We start from the raw sequence: 19,267 nt of genomic DNA on the forward strand, positions 1-19,267 counted from the left end.
CTCCGTATGAGTCTGTTAGCAACACACCGCTCTATAGACCGGAGCATTTTTCACATTTTTACTCTTGTTGGAAGGTTTTATTTGGTAGTGTGGAGCTGGTAGTATTAAAGATGCACCGCGTAGCTTTTCTGGAGGAGGGTCTAGCAGCTACCAGCTTGTCTCGTTGCTTTGGGATGTTCTACAGTAAAAATATAACTTGTATTTATTAATTTAGAGGTGTTTTTATTACTCAAAACTACCTCAAAGACATGCATTGTTACTGTGAGAGAGCCCACTTCTTCACAGATCTGACCCGTAACTTGGTGATGCGGCCTGCTTGTTTCCTAAATGAAATGCCATACTGTAGAACATTCCAGAAAAAACAATAACATCTACACAGAGTCAAACAGGTGATAGATCCTCTGCTAGAAAAGTTACACAATGCACCTTTAAGGACACTTCAGGTTCAGCTCATGACTCCCTCTAGTGGGTAACCTGGCAACAGCTCAATAGTTTTGCATTTTGAGTACTCTCATCAAACTATGACGGCTGTTCAGAAAAAGAACTTTCAGTATACCTTGAGGTGATTTCTTCATGTTACATCTTCTTGCAGCTCTGATTTCAAAGACAAATTGCGAGATTAAACTGCCATTGCTATGTTTATTTTGCTTAATTTGGGGGATGCTGTCGTCATAGCATTTGACAAACCACCAACAAGAGTCCCAGAATTTAGATGGATTGAAATGACAAAGTGAGTACAGTATGTGGGACTTGGTCAGTTTGAGAACTCACACATCTGGCTGTGCAAAGCTCCAGTGGGCCAAGCAAATAAAACAAGCTGCAGGGCATCTGAAAGAGTTGAGATCTTTGTATTTGTTCATTTCTGAAACAAGAGACATAACCTGACCTTGAAAATAAAAGATGAAAAAACAAAAGCTTATACAGGCCCTGTAATGTACTGAAATAAACTTACACTTTGTGATTTTCAGTTTGCCTTTGAACTTAAATCTATTTTCTGATCTGTGTTTTAATGTTTTCTCATCACAAACATATCTGGAGCTGGGTTTGTTTCATTCACACATGTTTACCACACAAACCCTGCAGATTTAGGTTCTTCTCTCAAGCTGAAAACACTCTGCTCCACCTTATGATGTCATGTGGTAATAGAGGAAGTGCTCCACTGTGTTTTCAAACTTCATACACCTTTGCAAGAATCATTTGGATGAGTTCAACGCTGGAATTGCCGATCTCTACTGAACTAAAGGTAAAAGGTAGCTGTTAACTTGAAAACTTGAAAGCTGGAAAAGAGCATTATGAGTAGACAAACTAATAATAAAGGGTTTCTCAAACATGAAACAAAACAAAACATCTGGTATGATTTTAATCTGGTAACAGCATCGCAACATTGCTCACAAGAGTCACAAGACCAGTCAGCTAATTGAATGCTGACCCTTAAGCCTTAATCTTCCTGTGAATAGCTATTTTTATACTTTTGTTTATTGTTAAATTTTTTTTTGGAGGAGGCATGTTTTTGCGTCCAAACCAGTTTTTATTCCAACAACTGAAAAAAGGCAACACACAGCGAAAACACCGTCCACCTGCTCCCCTCTGCCCCCACAGTAAAGATTAGCACTAGTGTGTGTCCAAGGGATTTAGTCGCTACAAAAGAGACAAAAAGACTACAGCTCCACCATAAGGCCTCTTTCTCTCTCATATCAGATGTTATCAGGGCGGCCATTTTGACAGGCTTTATCTGGAAGTGTCCGTCTGGCCCTGTGCACCCCTCAGTCCCCGCCTCCTCCCCGTCTCCCTCTCTCTATCCTGGGACATACACAAGAGGTGGAGGGGGGTACGCTTAGGGCCCATGGCGGGATAGGGACTCCTCACACAGAGCAGGTAATCGGCTCACAGTTAAGAGTTTAGGAGCTGGACTGTTTGGGTAAAAGTGTGGCCCTGCTTTGAGTGGATTAGTCACCGGTGTCAGACCAGGTGCTCCGGGGCAACTGAGGAGACGGGGCAGTCTGCAGAGGGTAGACTGGACAAAACTAGTACTTATGGTGGTATCAGTGATTTTGTGTGCTGAAATATAGTAATGTAAAGTCATTTTGTACATTTTTTAAAGTGCATATACTGATTATAAAGGCCAGCAGTTTATAAAAAAAAAAAAAATAAAATGTTAACAGTATATTATTGACTGATGAATGTTGTGACTTATTATTATTATTATTATTATTATTATTATTATTATTATTGATTTATTAATTAATTAATGTATTTATTATTTTTAACATGACAAAAATTTACACATTTTTCAAAGTTCTAGCAGGGCTGGACGTGAGTGATGTTCGACTATTTGACTGGGATAACTTTTTGGTTTAACTTTTTACATTTTTTCTTTGTTAAATCAACAATGTTGTAAAGGCCGCTGCTGTTGATTGATGATGATTTTGAGCTATATAAATTAAATTGAAATTGAATTAAATGGAAAACCAAGAGAGACTGAACAAATACTGTATCCTCTCATAATTATGCTTTTAATCTATGATAATCTATTAATCTTTTCTGTACATTTGTCAGTGCATGTTTATTATTTATACTAATACTTTAGCAGTTATTCAGCTCATGACTCCATCTAGTTGTACAAAGTGGTATAACACGCCTCACTTGTTATTTTTGAGCCCCAAAACATGGGACAATATTAAGGCGAAGTCTAACGTTTAAAAATAAGCTCTTAGGGACAGTAAACTAGCTTTCTCATTGAAAACAATAATACATTTTATCTATATTATGCTTTGCTAAATACTTAAAAGTAGGTTAAATGTTAAAAGCTGTTTTAAATAGATGAGTTTTGAGTTTCTTGAAGGTAGAGTGCAGTCACAAATGTTTAAATTTAGAATACAATCACACAAGTTTGCACCTAAATAATACAGGATCACTCAGCAGGTAAAGAATAATGTATAAATAGATGATGATTGACAATGATTTTTCAAACCAAATCACTATTTACACTTTAAAAGGCATTTAAAGTCTTCTTCTTCTTCTTCAAGTTCACATTTAACTGCAGTTGGTTAACTCCACCTGTCAATCACTCAGAGCTTGACCAATAGGAGAAGAGAGTGGAGTAAGGAGCTCACAATAAAGACACTGCACTATAGAGAAATCTTAAGTAGTAAAGCAGTGGGTCACAAAAAATCACAATAAAAAATCTACAGAGGATGAGATAATTTTATCGCTATAGAAACCGTAGTCCCCCCTGCTCCATACATTGAAAATTCAGCTAAACACAGAACAATAGAAAAAAGCCACATCTTATTCTCACACAAGAATAATGCCCTCTCATTATCCCAATCATCTAGATATATGTCCTATAGCTTCTTTAAACCCAATGGGGTTAATTTGCAAACCATTTATTATTTAATTAGGGTGTCATGTCTTTCGTCACGTGACCGCTGTATGCATATTATTATAACAACGTAATTGCTGACACTCCAAACGTGAGATTATTCCTTCCTTAAATGAAGTGATATTGTGAGGCCATTGTTAGAGATGACAGAGGACTTAATTAAGCCTGATTAGGGCGAGCTACAGTCACTGATCCTCTAAACATATATACACGTAATGACTTCCTTTCCCTTTGACACAGTGTTGTATTGGTGGCTTCAGTGTTTATCAATGGACGTACTGTGCCTCTGATGTGGAAAGCATGGGCGCCCTCTGGTGGACAGTTGAGACATTTATCCAGCTACTTGTTTTTATGTACTTATTTAAAGGAAGCAAGCGTAATAGCCAGTGTTGGGGAGTAACAGATTACATGTACCGGAGTTACGTAATCAGAGTACAAATTATGAGTAACTGTATTCAGTTACAGTTAGTGTTTTAATGAGTGGTAATTGGATTACAGTAACTTTGTTGAAATAAGTGGAATACACGCTGGCATTTTCCTGTTTTCACATTTTAGGCTGTATCCCTTTTTTTTTCTTCCTCTTTTTTTTTTTTTTTCAGTAATTCCACTCATTGCATTCATAACATAGAAATATATAAATATGCATTACTAAATATGCTGTTATTGTAAATGTACTTATATAAAAATGTAAATGTAAAATGTAAACCAGATCTAAACCAGGACTGAACCAGGACTAAACCAGGTCTAAACCAGGTTTAAAGCAGGTCTAAACCAGGTCTAAACCAGGTCTAAAACCAGATCTAAACCAGGACTAAACCAGGACTAATCTAGATCTAAATCAGGTCTAAAACCAGGTCTAAAACCAGGTCTAAATAGAATAAAATAGGACTAAACCAGGTCTAAAACAGGATTTAACAGGACTAAATCCTGCTGCATGGACCGTGTCTCCTCCTCTTCTATCAATAATATTTTTAATTTGGTTAAGTAAAGTCTGGGCTTTTTTATTGTCTTTTATCAGAAAAAACATCTTATGTGAAGATGACCTCGTCTTTGCTTCTCTACAGCAAACCAAGTAATTCAAAGTATTCAGATTACGTTACTCACTTTAAGTAATTTAGTGGATTACGTTACAAACTACATTTTGGAATATGTAATCTGTAATCTGTAGGGGAATACATTTTAAAAGTAACCTTCCCAACACTGGTAATAGCTGATTAGTTTAAACTGTACTGTGTAATCTTTCTTGTAGAGGGTTACTGCTTTGTCTTGAATGTTCCGCAGTATGGCATTAGACTTATGTATGATGCATTTATAGAATTACGTGTGCTTTTATGCTCAGAAATACATTGAAAAACATGCATTGTTACAGTGAACGTGGTCGCTTCTCCACAGATCTAACCTGTAACTCTGCCTGGTAGTTTTATCTGCTTGTCTCCATGGATATAGAGTTAATAAGTTGAATGCCATACTCTTTTAACTTTTGAGGCAGAGAAATAACTTCTGCTTGGAGACAATCAGGCTGCAGACCCTCCACCAGAAAAGTTTAGTGCATATCTTAAATTGCCTAAATTTGGAAAAAAAAAAAAAAAAAAAAGAAAGAAAAAGAAGAAAGAAAGAAACAGAAAAGAAAAAGCCAAATTAAACTGCTGTCACATTTTTAAAAAATATAGTCTGATAGGAGCTTTAATCTGACATATATAATGTGTTTTATTTTCACACTAAATTGTTAACTGTTTATTACTGAAGAGCATAAGAAAATATGATCTGAAATAGTATCTTGAGATGTTTTTTACTCACTGCAGTGCTCAGATTGCCAAAGATCCAAGTGCCAAAATTTAGATTTAATATATCCATGTTGTAGCCATACTTTCTTAGATTATGCATTAGACATTTTGTATTTCTTTGTGCTATAGTCCAGCAGATAAGATATAGATAGCTGTTGTGTTTTATTGTGAAAATCATCCAAACACACGTGAAAACATGACTGAAAAGAATTACAGTGGGACATGTACATATAAACAGTGGACCAGTGATATTTTGTCGTAAGCAGCTAAACTCAGAAGCTCTACAGTTGAGAGCTCTGGTTCTACATTACAGTGTCTGCATTACTACATGGTCTGCATAACTGTCATGTCGACATGATCGAGACATCTTCACACACATGCATGACCAGCCAGAAGTCTTTTCTTTATGTTTACCACTTTCTTCTTTTCAAATAAGCACAGAAGACATAAAATACATGACAAAAGATGTACGGGATTACAAATAATTAAATAACTCAACTATATATTTTATTTATATATTTTATATCAAATCCTCAAAGCATCCACTCTTTACTGTGTCGACAATGCTGTAAACCCTAGGCCTTCTCTCACTGAGCGTCATAATGAAGTGAAATGAAATGAATGAAATGTTTTCACTTCACAGGTGTGCCTTATCCGGGTCTAAAGCAGTGATAAACGCAAAAGGTTATTTTGAGTTTATATTTTGTTTACTACATTCCATACATGCTATTCATAGTTTTGATGTCCTCAGTGAGACTAAACAATTTAAGCTCTGAAAATTAAAATTTGAAAATATGTCCAAACTTTTGACTGGTAGTGTAGCTATATACTTTATTTGTCTGAAACTGTTTTACTGGATTAAGCAACTTTTTTTTGTTTGTTTGTTTCTTTCTTTGTGTTTTTTCTTGAGGTCCTTGAAGTAAACATGCCCCCTTCACTGGCCTCTCACACTTGTGTCTCATTAACATCTGTGAAAAGAGATGAGATCACAGTATAATGATGCATAATGATTAATATAGAATCTGGGCTTCCCCCGTGAGCAGATAACTCACGCAACAGTTGGACTCAACAGCTGAGAATGAGACAAAGTAACAGGCTGTTTAAAATAAGAACCTTTAATGAGAGGAATATCTGATAATATTGCCTTGAATTCCAGGTTTATCACACTATAGAGAATACAAAACTTCCTGAATAATTTCAAGATAGGGTTTATAAATGCTTTGTTTCAGTGTTGGTCATATGCACCAGATCTAGCCTACTATTTACATGAGACTAGTACTACTGAGTCCCAGGGCTGCACACCCAATCACAAGTCCTTTTCTTTATGCTTTTAAAACTTATCTCCCCCCAGAGCTCGGGCGATGCACATGAATGTAATCCCAGAGACGAGCACTAGGGGCACTCCAGCGGCCCCCACCATGAAGGACAGGCCGTAGTGGATCTGGACCTCCGCCGCCGGACACGTCTTGCCGTTTTCCTGAAGAATGTAACGCCGCACGTCCACAAGCTCCACCCACATCACGTACAGAAGCAGCACCGCCAGGAACAGACAGGCTGAGGAGGAGAGACAGTTATAATAAGATAATAACAGCACAATGTGTGGTCTTGAGAATCCCTGAACCCGTCTGATCTTGGAAGTTGAGCAGGTCTGGGCCTGGTGAGGAGCTGGGTGGGAGACCGCGGGGAATACCAGGTGCCACACAGTCGGGAGTCGTGGCTCTGATACAGACTGTTGTTGTGTCCTTGAGCAAGGCATTTCCTCAATCTCGCCTTGTATGAGTGTTGGTGGTGATTGGAGCGACTGAGGGAGCAGATTGGAAGCCTCGCCAACACCGCCGAGTGAAGAGTGAATGAATAATGCACTGTAAAGCACTTTGGCACTCTATAACCCCATGCATTATTAGTATTTGTAGTCCTTACAACAGAGTTACATGATTTTGGTGCATTATTCATTCGTTTGGACACACTTACATCAGTAATTTTGCCACTTTGCCATTGTGAACGTGGAGTATTAAATTCTCTAAAAAGCAGGTTGCATGAAGCATATCCTCCTGGGACCCGAGCATTAAGACAGACAGCATTTAGCATTTAGATTTTGTTCACTTTTCATTTTTCATTTTGGTTAATATTTGGTTAATATTTACAATTTTGTAACATGTTCTCTGTAATGGCCAGGGACATTTTGGTGTTAAATCCATGTGAAGTTAACAACCTAAAAAAAAACTACTTTTTTGATGACCAACATCTCTGACAAGCTTCTACAGTCGTCTCAAAAAACCTTTTAGACTTCCTTTTAATTTCTTAATTTGTTTTAATCATAGTGCAGCCACAAACTATTTCCTATCAAGTATTTGTTTATTTATTTATTTATTTATTTTTCCTGGACACGATGGCACCCTATAATCCCCCAGCCCTATTTAGGCAAAGGAACCTGTTGCCCCCATGAAACACTTCTCAAAACACTTCAAGACATCTTGCTGGGGGTGTTCTACATGTGGATCTAATGGTGGACTGTTGAGCAGATTTAAGATAGTCTGAAAACTCAAGAACATTTAAACAACACATTTTCAGGAGCTTGTGATCAATACAAGTGTTCATGGTCATGTTTAGGAGTTTGATTTTTGAGTGTGAGTAACTGAAAACTGTTGGCTCACAAATCAGCTGACTGTATTTCCAGCTAAGTCAGTTCTTTCTGGTTAGTTTGTGTTAAAATAAAGCACAGATTAAAGTCTAACAAAGCCTCAGACAGAGCAGTGCTTACAGTTAGCATCACACCCCCAGGGAATGTTGATGACAATGATGGAAAGTATGAATAGGTTTAAATGAAAATGTCTGGTATAAATACTTAACAACCTTAAATATAGAAAGTGTACTCATTAGGGGTACAAGTCTCACAATACGATATCGTCACGGAATGAACCTCACGATACGATATTTATTGTGATATTGTAGGAAAGCTCACGATATGGTGGGGAGGCTCACAATTAGGAATGTAACAATATCCAAATCTCTCGGTACGATATTTTCACGATGTACATCTCGCTTTACGATATTTATTGCGATATTTTGTGGAGGACAAGCAAACAAAACTGTCAATACGCTATTTTTTCCTCTTAAAATGCCTTGACAAGACTTAATCCAAAGAACTAAGACTTAAAAGTGCTTAGAGGTGTTATTTCTTCTTGTAGTCTACACTGAAATGGAGCAAAGGATCATGGTCTCAATTCAATTCAATCTTTATTAAGAACACGTAATATCCAGTTCATAGTGTTAAGAAGGAAATAGTAAGAACAAAACTACAAAAGTGTACATCTCACTTCATGATATTTATTGCGATATTTTGTGGAGGCGAACAAAACTGTCAATACGCTGCTTTTTCCTCTTTCTGGTCCTGTTGTCGCCATTAAGAGTCGATCTCAAAACCCTTAAAGATATACTGGTTAACTCAGTGTCCTCTATAAAGGACACACATGAATGGGCCGGGTCTCAGGAGGATAATATAAATAATTATTTTACCAACAAAGACATACACCCTCATGTCCAGTAGTTTTGTGCACTGTTGTCAATTATTATCTCATTAATTCATGTTTACACTTGTTGTTATAGTAACAGCTGTGTTGCTTTCTGTTTCCTGTTTGATCCTCGTCATGTGACAGGTCTGGACAGCTGACAGTGAAAGCAGGAGCAGGCTGTATTCATGTATCTACGTTCAGATAGCCCCGCAGCTCAGAGTCCACTCTCTCAGGGCTATAATTACCACACATGTTTGCGTGTATTTTTACCGGCAGCGATGAGGAGAGCCCCGCCCACTCGGTACAGTTTGTGGCTGTAGAACGGGACACCACAGACCAAGAGGAACCCACCAATCAGAGCGCAGAGCAAGGCCAGGACGATCAGGACTGTCCAAAAACCTCGAAAAACTAAAAGAAAAAGAAAAAGTGAACAGCTGTGTTACGTAAGAGCTCTAGACATAAACAAGAAAACAACAAACAGAATACAGTCAGATTTACAGAAAAAATATAAGAGCAGTTATTGCAGTTAAAAATACATTAATAGCATATTGAATATATAATCATTTCTAACCAAATACGGACCTAACATGTAATTAACCTTGGACAGGCAACCACACTGCAAAAAACTAACATCTAGCCAAGTTAAGAATACTTGAATTAAGAAAGTTTTATCATGATCTGAGTAAATTTCACTTGACAAGTAAAATAATCTACCAAAGAAACAAGGCTTTTTGTACTTAAAATATGAAAATACATCTTGCAACATTTAACATAAGAAAAACAACAACTCTTTGCACTCAAAATAAGAAACAAACTCAAATGTTGCTTGAATTAAAGGTGCACTACGTAACTTTTGCTTGCTTGTTTCTATGGATGTGTTATTGCTCTGCCTGGAATGTTCCACAGTATGACATTAAACAGCTCTTCTTTACATTTATTAAATTACGGGTGGTTTTACATCTAAAAAATACCAAGAAAAACTAATTCTGACTGTGAGTGGAGTTGACTCTCCACAGATCTGCAGTGTTGGGAAGGTGACTTTTAAAATGTATTCCCCTACAGATTATAGATTACATATCCTAAAATGTAGTTTGTAACGTAATACATAAAATTACTTAAAGTGAGTAACGTAATCTGAATACTTTGGATTACTTGATATTGTCATGTTTTGTTGTTTTTTTTTAAACTACATGAATGTAGCGAACACATCCTGAAAATTCATGTTTGTTTTCTTCAAATTGTCTGTTGAGCTCAAGTCTTCATGAACAGACTTTTGTTTACTGTAGAGAAGCAAAGACGAGGATCTGGTTTAGTCCTGGTTTTAGTCATAGTTTAGTCCTGATTTTAGTCCTGGATTAGACCTGGTTTAGTCCTGGTTTAGATCTGGTTTAATCCTGGTTTAGACCTGGTTTAGTCCTGGTTTAGAGGTCCTGGTTTACTCCTGGTTTAGACCTGGTTTAGTCCTGGTTTTAGTCCTGGTTTAGCCCAAAATGTGAAAACAGGAAAATACCGCAGAGTAATCAATTTATTTCAACAAAGTAACTGTAATCCAATTACCACTCATTGAAACAGTAACTTTAGCTGAATACAGTTACTCATAATTTGTACTCTGATTATGTAACTCCGGTACATGTAATCTGCTACTTCCCAACACTGCAGATCTGATTTGTAACTTGGTCAGCTTTGGTCTCCATGAAGATAAAAAGGAAGAATACCACACTGTGAAACATTACAGACAAAGGAATAACATCTCCATGGAGACAGACCCTCCTCCAGACAAGTTACACCTTTAAGAAAAACACACACTTTTTCCATTGGTAGATCTTGTCCAGTTGAATCCACTCAAATAAAGTCAAATGTTCTTAATTTAAGTCATTTTAACCTGCCCAGATTTTGCTTTTTGCAGTGTTTTCATTCATTTTCAAGGGAGCAGTTTGTCCCCACCCTCATGTTTGGTGAGACGAATACTTGATGTGAAATCCAAATATAGAGTAAGATGAGTGCTTTAATGTGTGCACAGACATTAAGACTTACATAATGCTGCCACATACACAGTTGCAGACAGTTGACTATTTTGTTGCTTATTTTTCCTACAGTGTTGTCTTAATGATTCCATGTGCATTTTTTTGGCCCAAATTTGATCATTGTCTAATTTCAGAAGTATTGTGTAATCTGATTTCTTTCTGATGGTTCACATGCGCAGGTTCTTACAAATTAAATAATGCAAAAAAGGGGCAAAGTAATGCGGTGAAGAGAAAAATGAAAGAGAAAATATTGAAAGTGGTTATATAATTGTTTGTACTTTGTCTTCCAAATCCAACCGCTCATGAGGTTCAGTCTAATGTTTAACTGACTCATGTCACCAGGTGTTTTGATGGTCAGATTTCTGTTGTGCATCTACCTGTCAAAGTCCAGAGAGCCTTGGTATACTATTGATACTTTGCAGTGACCTCTTGCTGGGGGTGTTCTATATGTGCCCCTAATGGTGGATTGTTGAGCAGATTTAAGATAGTCTGAAAACTCACGAAAATTTAAGCAGCGCATTTTCGGGAGCTTGTGATCAATACAAGTGTTCATGGTCATGTTTAGGAGTTTGATTTTTGAGTGTGAGTAACTGAAAACTGTTGGCTCACAAACCAGCTGATCCATATTTCCGGCTAAGTCAGTTCTTTCCAGTTAGATTGTGTTAAAATAAAGCACAGATTAAAGTCTAACAAAGCCTCAGACAGAGCAGTGCTTACAGTTAGCTTCACAGCCCCAGAGAATGTTGATGATGTCTGGTATAAATACTTAACAACCTTAAATATAGAAAGTGTACTCATTAGGGGTACAAGTCTCACAGTACAATATCGTCACAGAATGAACCTTACGGTACGATATTTATTGTGATATTGTAGGAAAGCTCATGATATGGTGGGGAGGCTCACAATTAGGGATGTAACAATATCCAAATCTCGCCGTACGATATTTTCACGATGTACATCTCACTTTACGACATTTATTGCGATCTTTTGTGGAGGCAAAAAAACCTGTCAATACGCAATTTTTTCCTCTTAAAATGCCTTGACAACACTTAATCCAAAGAACTAAGACTTAAAGGTTGTATAGAGGATTTTTTTAGGGGAAGTGAAAATACAGTCCTTTTTCAAATGTTGTGCATGCGTGACACCACCTTCCTCCTCCACAGCTCCCTCAGTAGAAACATCTCCTCCCGCCTCCTTACTCTAGAAATCACGCTTGTTTCCAGTCAGTGCGCGTTCAGAATTACTGTTGAAGTGACCCGTCTAGAAGTATTTTAGCGACCGACGCATCAGTTTTTAGTCCCTTCGTCTCTCTGGAAGGAATCTCCAAGAATCACCTCAGTTTGTCTTCGCTCCTTTTCTCCTTCTCTTCTTCTTTCAGCGACCTCAAAAACGGACTTTCTTTTGCGGCGAACTGCTCGTGGATTCTCGTCCGCCATCGCAACAAACTTTGTGCGAACTGCGAGGAAGCGACAGTTTGAAAAAGCCTCTAAGAACCGCTGCATAAACCACGTAATCCCCGCGCGATGACGAGTCAGTTACACTAGAAACGTAGGGAGTTTGATTGACAACAGCCAATAGAAAATGAGGCAGCCTTGTTTCCTACTGGCTGATGTTTTTTTTTGGTCATCATAATTACAAGGCTGCTGCATCTCTGTAATGGTATTTTAAACTCTCATTGACAATTTAAAACTGAAAAAAAATCCTCCATACAACCTTTAAAAGTGCTTAGAAGTGTTATTTCTTCTTGTAGTCTGCATTGAAATGGAGCAAAGGATCATGGTCTATGTAGTTCCCTCTGTCTATTTCTGCACCATAACTCTTAATTTAAGCAAAGAGACTTACAATTCGATATACCGTATTTTCCGCACTACTAGGCGCTCTGGATTATAGAACGGTCTGTCATTGTTTTGAATTGTTAGGATTTTGGTTTTTGTGTTTTCTCCCCCTCCCTCTTTGTTTTTTCTTTAGAGCTTGAGTGTGGCAGGGGGCGTGGCTGGCTTCTCCCAGAGCAGATGAGACAGACCTGCAATCAATTCCTTCATCAGCCTCTGTACAAAGCCTTGGTCTTCTCACCACCACTCTGCCAGATAATTCCGTTCTGTTCGGTAGTGCTCAGTCTGCCTCTTGGAAATATATCTGTTTTGTTTGCTGCTTCTGTGTACTTCTTGGACTTACCTGCATTTGTCTCTGCCCAGGTGTCTCCGTTGTCTTCAGCCGTAACCTCTGGGAAAGCCGGCCAGCTCCCTGCCTCCTCAGTCTGTTTACCTTTTGGAAATAAACTGTTGACCGTGTTCTGGCTCTGCTTTGGGGTCCGTCCAGTCAAACCGTAACAAGAATGGTCTGTTTTTGTACTTTTTTCACAAATAAACCGCACCGGAAACACAACAGTTAGATGATTCAGTTGGACTTTGTTTGTGGCGTTCACAGTGACTCTGGGCTTTGTTCAGTTGTGGCGTGTAGGGAGGGTGCTGTCTGGGACCGCTGGATTGTTGAGGTGTTCGCAGTGACTCAGTTGTTCAGTTGTGTCTAGAAGTGGGACATTGCACTCGCTTTTTCGGTTCGTTCCTCCGTTCCATTCCTCGTCCACGTGGAGTGATGAGTGTGGCTGTGGGTGTTTTTTGCTGCTCAGTCGCTGTCTGCTCCGTGTGTCTCTGCGTGCGCTGCGGGTGATGCGGCTTTGTAGTTTACTTAAGTCGTGCTGGGACACCTGAGTGGATTCATGTATAAGGCACTCTGGATCGCAAGGTGTCGTTTTTTGATGGAGTCGGAGGCTTAAGAGCGCGTCCAATAGTCCAGAAAATACGGTATTGTAATGATTCACAATATTATTGTGAAAACTTTGACGATATGATATCACAAAATTTCGGTTATTGTTCCATCCCTTGTACTCATGCTATCTGTGATTTATGTTTGGTGCACCTCTAATTTTACAATAAAAACAGAGGTGCACTGTGTAACGTTTCTGGTGCTAATGTTATTACTTTGTCTAGAATGTTTCACAGTATGGTGAAAGACCAAGTTTCAAGTCAGATCTGTGGAGAGGCAACCCCACTCACAGTCAGAATGCTTGTTTTTCTAGGTATGTTTGAGTTATAAAATCACCTGTAATTGAATAAATGCAATGTAGAGCCTATTTAATGTCATATTGTGGAACATTCTCAGCAGAGCAATGAGAAACAGCAGGTGAAAACAATCAAAAAGTTACACAATGAACCTTTAAATTGTACAATTTTTTTATTTACCTATGTGCAGTACTTTGGCAACAGACTTTGTTTATAAAATGTGCTATAGAAATAAAGTGGATTGGGATTGGACGGTCATCTCCACAGACCCGTCTCATCACTTACCTGCTGTGGGGTCGTACATGGGGTGGGGCACAGGTCCGATGGCGACGGGCAGGGGGAACAGGTAACCATGGATACACACTTTAGATTCGGGTTGGTTTGCTGGAATACAAAAGAAGTTTCTCACATGAATATTCAGATTGCGGTTTTACAAAAAGAGAGTCCTGATTAAGCACAGAATGGACTATAATTTAATTTAATGCTATTGGTAATTTAAATACATTTATAACTGCCCTGTCAAATATCATATTCCTAAACATTTGTCTCTTGTCAGAAAGACCACAGACCTGGGCCTTTTGCAGCTGCTTCGTGGAAAAGCTTGGAGACATGTCTGGGGGATATTTAATTATGTAACAACTTTTTATTGCATTTGGCACCGAAATCCCACTCAGATCCAGACGCTCTTTTGTGTACTGGCCCCATAGGTTTTGTTCTCACTGTCTCATGGAGTAAAAGAAGCCAGGAATCAGCCACAGTTGTAGTCTTCATACTTTCATCCCTGTACTTTTTTACTGTATAATGCTGTTTAATCACTACTGACTGTTACTTAACCATAAAAGTGAAATATGCGTAATTGATGTAATTGTAAGTTTCTATCTACAAATGGACAGTGTTGGGGAGTAACAGATTACATGTACTGGAGTTACATGTAATCAGAGTACAAATTATGAGTAACTGTATTTGGTTACAGTTACTGTTTCTATGAGTGGTAATTGGATTACAGTTACTTTGTTGAAATAAATGGATTACTCTGCGGTATTTTCCTGTTTTCACATTTTGGGCTATTCCCTTTTTTTTTTTCTTTTTTTTTTCTGTAATTCCACTCAATGCCAGACACTAAACCAGGTCTAAAACCAGGTCTAAACCCAGGTTCAAACCAGGTCTAAAACCAGGTCTAAACCAAGTCTAAACCAGGTCTAAAACCAGGTCTAAACCAGGTCTAAACTAGGTCCAAACCAGGTCTAAAACAGATCCAAACCAGGTCTAAAACCAGGTCTAAACCAGTTCTAAACCTGGTCTAAACCAAGACTAAACCAAGACTAAACCAGGTCTAAAACAGGATTTAACAGGACTAAACCATGCCGTGCGGACCATGTCTCCTCTTCTTCTATCAATAATATTTTTAATATGGTTAAGTAAAGTCTGGGCTTTTTTATTGTCTTTTAGCAAACAAAACATGATGTGAAGATTTCCTCATCTTTGCTTGTCTACAGCAAATCAAGTAATCCAAAGTATTCAGATTACGTTACTCACTTTAAGTAATTTAATGGATTACGTTACAAACTACATTTTGGTATATGTAATCTGTAATTTGTAAGGGAATACATTTTAAAAGTGACCTTCCCAACACTGCAAATGGATGCGGGTTAGTCCTGTAGCATCACAGGAGTAGTTCTCTCCTTCACAGTGGTTCTCCTCCATGTTCCTCTTTATTTTTCCTTGCGGATAAGGAGGGTCTAAGGACAGGGCATGTTCTGGGGCAGTTATCCAGTTACATATTTTGGTCAGTCTGCTTTCTAACGGTGATTTTGGTGAGTAGAATAACAGCCCGTTGTCTCCCAGCGGGTGATACTCACTGTACAGGGTGGAGAGGTGAGGTTCTGCTGTGATCTCCACTGGAAACACACAGCGCCAGAAGAAGCCCTCGTGATGAAGGGTGAGAGCCGAGGGGGTGACATGCTCCAAAACTGTGATCTGACAAAGAGAAAGACAGTACAGCTTAAAATAACATAGAAATATACAAATATGCATTACTAAATATGCTGTTATTGTAAATGTACTTATATAAAAATGTAAATGTAAAATGTAAACCAGATCTAAACCAGGACTGAACCAGATCTAAACCAGAACTGAACCAGATCTAAACCAGGACTGAACCAGATCTAAACCAGAACTGAACCAGATCTAAACCAGGACTAAACCAAAACTAAACCAGAACTGAACCAGATCTAAAACAGGACTAAACCAGGACTAATCCAGGACTAAACCAGGTATAAACCAGAACTAAAACAGAACAGAACCAGGACTAAACCAGGACTACAGCAAGACTAAACCAGGTCTAAATCAGGACTAAACCAGGACTAAACCAGAACTAAACCAGGACTAAACTAGGACTAAACCAGGAATAAACCAGGACTAAACCAGAACTGAACCAGGACTACAGCAAGACTAAGCCAGGTCTAAATCAGGACTAAATCAGGACTAAACCAGAACTAAACCAGGGCTAAACTAGGACTAAACCAGGAATAAACCAGGACTAAACCAGGTCTAAATCAGGACTAAACCAGGATTAAACCAGAACTAAACCAGGACTAAACTAGGACTAAACCGGGAATAAACAGGACTAAACCAGAACTGAACCAGGACTACAGCGAGACTAAACCAGGTCTAAATCAGGATTAAATCAGGACTAAACCAGGAATAAACCAGAACTAAACCAGGATTAATCAGGTCTAAACCAGGACTAAACTAGGAGTAAACCAGGACTAAACCAGAACTGAACCAGGAAAAGTTACAAAGTGCACCTTTAATGCTGTTTTAACCTTCTGCATCTGTGGGCTGTATCTGTAAAAAGCTCTATATGGATAAACTTTAGTGACTACAGTATATAAAAAACATATAAAAACCCGAGTCCTTAAGACATATAAAAACACATAAAAAGTGCTGTGAAGTCCCTGATGTGAGTTTTGTCAGCAGAGCGCAGAGACAGACTGAATGTGGTTGTGATTACAGCCCTTTGGTGTGTGCACTTTTCTACACACACATGAGTCTGCAGTGGCCTGTCTCTCACATGATTGATGGAGCTGAAGAACATGAAGAAACTTTGTTGGAAATGTGTCTCGACAGCTGCTGCTGAGATGGAGGGAAACCTCAGCAGCAGTTCAAAGAGGATGGAGCTCCTTAGCCTCCTTGGTGTACTGTCCCATCAGAATTATAGGGTTTTACTGTTCTTTTTTTTTTCCTTTCCTTTTTTCATTAATCAAAACTTAATTTTCTTCTTCTTTCTACTTTTCTTCTGGATTTTTAGGGTTTGATACATTTTCTGTCTGTTTCTGATTGCATGAGCATCAGAGCCGAGACCAAGTCGTTATTTTTCAAGCCTCAAGTAAGTCTCAAGTCTTTGACCTCAAGTCCGAGTCAAGTCCCAAGTCAAAGACAGGCAAGTCCAAGTCGAGTCTCGAGTCACTGGCCCATAAATCCAAGTCAAGTACAAGTCGTCTGCTTTGAGCTTCAAGCCATTTCAAGTCTTTAAACCAAAGTACAAAATATAGCTTTGGTTTTTGCAATTAATATGACTTTTAAACTAAATTGTACTTTAAAAATTCATGATGTATTTATATATGAGTATTTATGAGTTGTAGAAATGCATTATTTTTTTCCTTTTTAAATGTCTTGACAAGATCTTAGTGTATTTTGTCATGAGTCTGCAATGAAATGGAAGGATCATGTTTTTTGTAGTTCTGTTTTACTGTATTGTACTGTATATTACTGTAGTACATTTGAGGATACCATCTCACAGTACTTCAGTTACATCCGAAGTAACAAATAGAGAACTTGGATGGACATGTTAAAATTTGTTCCTGTAAAATTAAGCACTGCACAAGAAAAGTATTTTCGAAAAACATTTTTTTTAGGAGAAGCATCAAGTCTTCTCAAGTCACTGGGCTCAAATCCAAGTCAAGTTCCAAGTCACTGACCTTCAAGTCCAAGTCGACTCGAGTCCCAAGTCTTAGTCCATTCTATCATGTCAAGTCCCAAAAAATAGTGACTCAAGTCTGACTCGAGTCCAAGTCACGATTTGCAGAGCATAGTCAGAATCTTAAACCACAATAGCTCAGAACTTTCCAGAATGTAGACAGAACCCTAGAATATGTTTAATATTGATTATAATGTTGTACTTTTTTTTACATATATTGTTTTTATTTAGCATCTATTTACTCAACATGCTAGACTTTCAGGACTATTTTAAGAGATTTAAACTTTGTGTATCATGCGTTTTACATTTGTGCCTCCTTAAAAAATACTCTTTATGTAATAGTTTTTGTGCTGAAATAGCTCATGATACACTACATCGTATATCACACACACACGTCTTATTATCAAAATATGTTTTACTTAGTATGTCAGTGATCCCAGGAGAATAACAAGTGAGACATAACTGGTCCCCATAATCCAGGAAACATTTCAGACCCATATATTGTAATGGCAGATGTCTGTGTCTGTCATCACAACAGCTGACCTTTTTTTTATAAGAGATAGGAATACATCTGAGGTCACACTTCGCTGACAGTCCAATATCTGTCCACATTTAAGTTCACACTTCACGCACCACATCAAAACTAAACTGGGACTAAACCTGGATTAGAGCAGGGCCAGACCAGGGCCAAACCAAGTCTACATCAAGTCTAAACTGCACTCAGACCTGTTTTAGCAAGATAGTATTACAAGTATTACAATCACAGCTTAACCTTTGACATTACTTGCCCCATGCTGAGGACACGAAGGCAGGTTATATCTATAGCCCTAAATCTATAACCCCAAATCAGGAGCTCAGCTTTCTGACTAAATAACTGGCTTGAGAACGACACAAAAAATAGACGTTCAATTTCACATGTGAGCTGTGGGCTGCTATATTAACAGTTTGAAAAAATATATATATTTAGCTCAGTAAAATCAAGGATGTTACCACTTTTCTTTTTTTTTTCTCTGTCTTTAAAAAAAAATTGTGCATAAATCAGCATATGATAAGTATTCAATCTGAACTCTCCATTATTGAGATCATATTTAAAGCAACATTTGACAAAGTTTAAGCTATTTGCATTTAAAACAGGGTTCAAAATTACGCTAATCTAATGCCTAATAATTTAGATCTCATTGCGTTGGCATGGTAACATCCCCAATCTTGCACATTAAAACACACAGGAACATATATTTGCCTTACCACTGTACCATTTTCATCTTGCGTCACTTTCAGCATCTCCGTCCGCCCGCAGTCATCGCTCGCCACCAACCAGTAATCCGTCGCAAACGCCAAGAAAAAACACAGGGTCCCCAGCACCCCCAAAACCCCTCCAGACAAGGCCGCTGCACCCACCTTCATATCGCCCTATGCAAAACTACCCCTCTATAGTCCCAACATAAGCCCCTGAGTTTAATAGTGGTCAAATCTTTTACCCCTGACCAGTAAACACACAGGACCACTCCCCAGTACAATGAGCTT

The 19,267-nt window shown here is 38.3% G+C and overlaps 1 protein-coding gene across 1 annotated transcript; it reads right to left on the reverse strand.

Annotated features, from left to right (window-relative positions):
- Positions 1-6,265: 6,265 nt before the first annotated feature.
- LOC110153802 (transmembrane protein 182-like) lies at positions 6,266-19,211 on the reverse strand. The gene is made up of 5 exons (XM_055159415.1): positions 18,989-19,211; positions 15,624-15,741; positions 14,050-14,148; positions 8,949-9,086; positions 6,266-6,720 (listed from the first exon to the last, which is right to left on the reverse strand). Exons 1-5 carry the CDS (start codon positions 19,145-19,147, stop codon positions 6,497-6,499), a joined length of 738 nt encoding a protein of 245 aa, XP_055015390.1. The 5' UTR covers positions 19,148-19,211; the 3' UTR covers positions 6,266-6,496.
- Positions 19,212-19,267: the final 56 nt, after the last annotated feature.

Source organism: Boleophthalmus pectinirostris, unplaced genomic scaffold, assembly GCF_026225935.1.
Source record: "Boleophthalmus pectinirostris isolate CB_2022bp ecotype Guang Dong unplaced genomic scaffold, ASM2622593v1 HiC_scaffold_23, whole genome shotgun sequence".
NCBI lineage: Eukaryota > Metazoa > Chordata > Actinopteri > Gobiiformes > Gobiidae > Boleophthalmus > Boleophthalmus pectinirostris.

Bases quoted from the DNA above. Each gene is read 5' to 3' on its own strand.
- LOC110153802 (XM_055159415.1), bottom strand. From the start codon at position 19,147: ATGAAGGTGGGTGCAGCGGCCTTGTCTGGAGGGGTTTTGGGGGTGCTG. The intron at 15,742-18,988 runs GTAAGGCAAATA...TCTCTTTGTCAG, and splicing joins AAGATGAAAATGGTACAGTG to ATCACAGTTTTGGAGCATGT. The intron at 6,721-8,948 runs GTAAAAATACAC...TCTCCTCCTCAG, and splicing joins GGCTCTCCTCATCGCTGCCG to CCTGTCTGTTCCTGGCGGTG.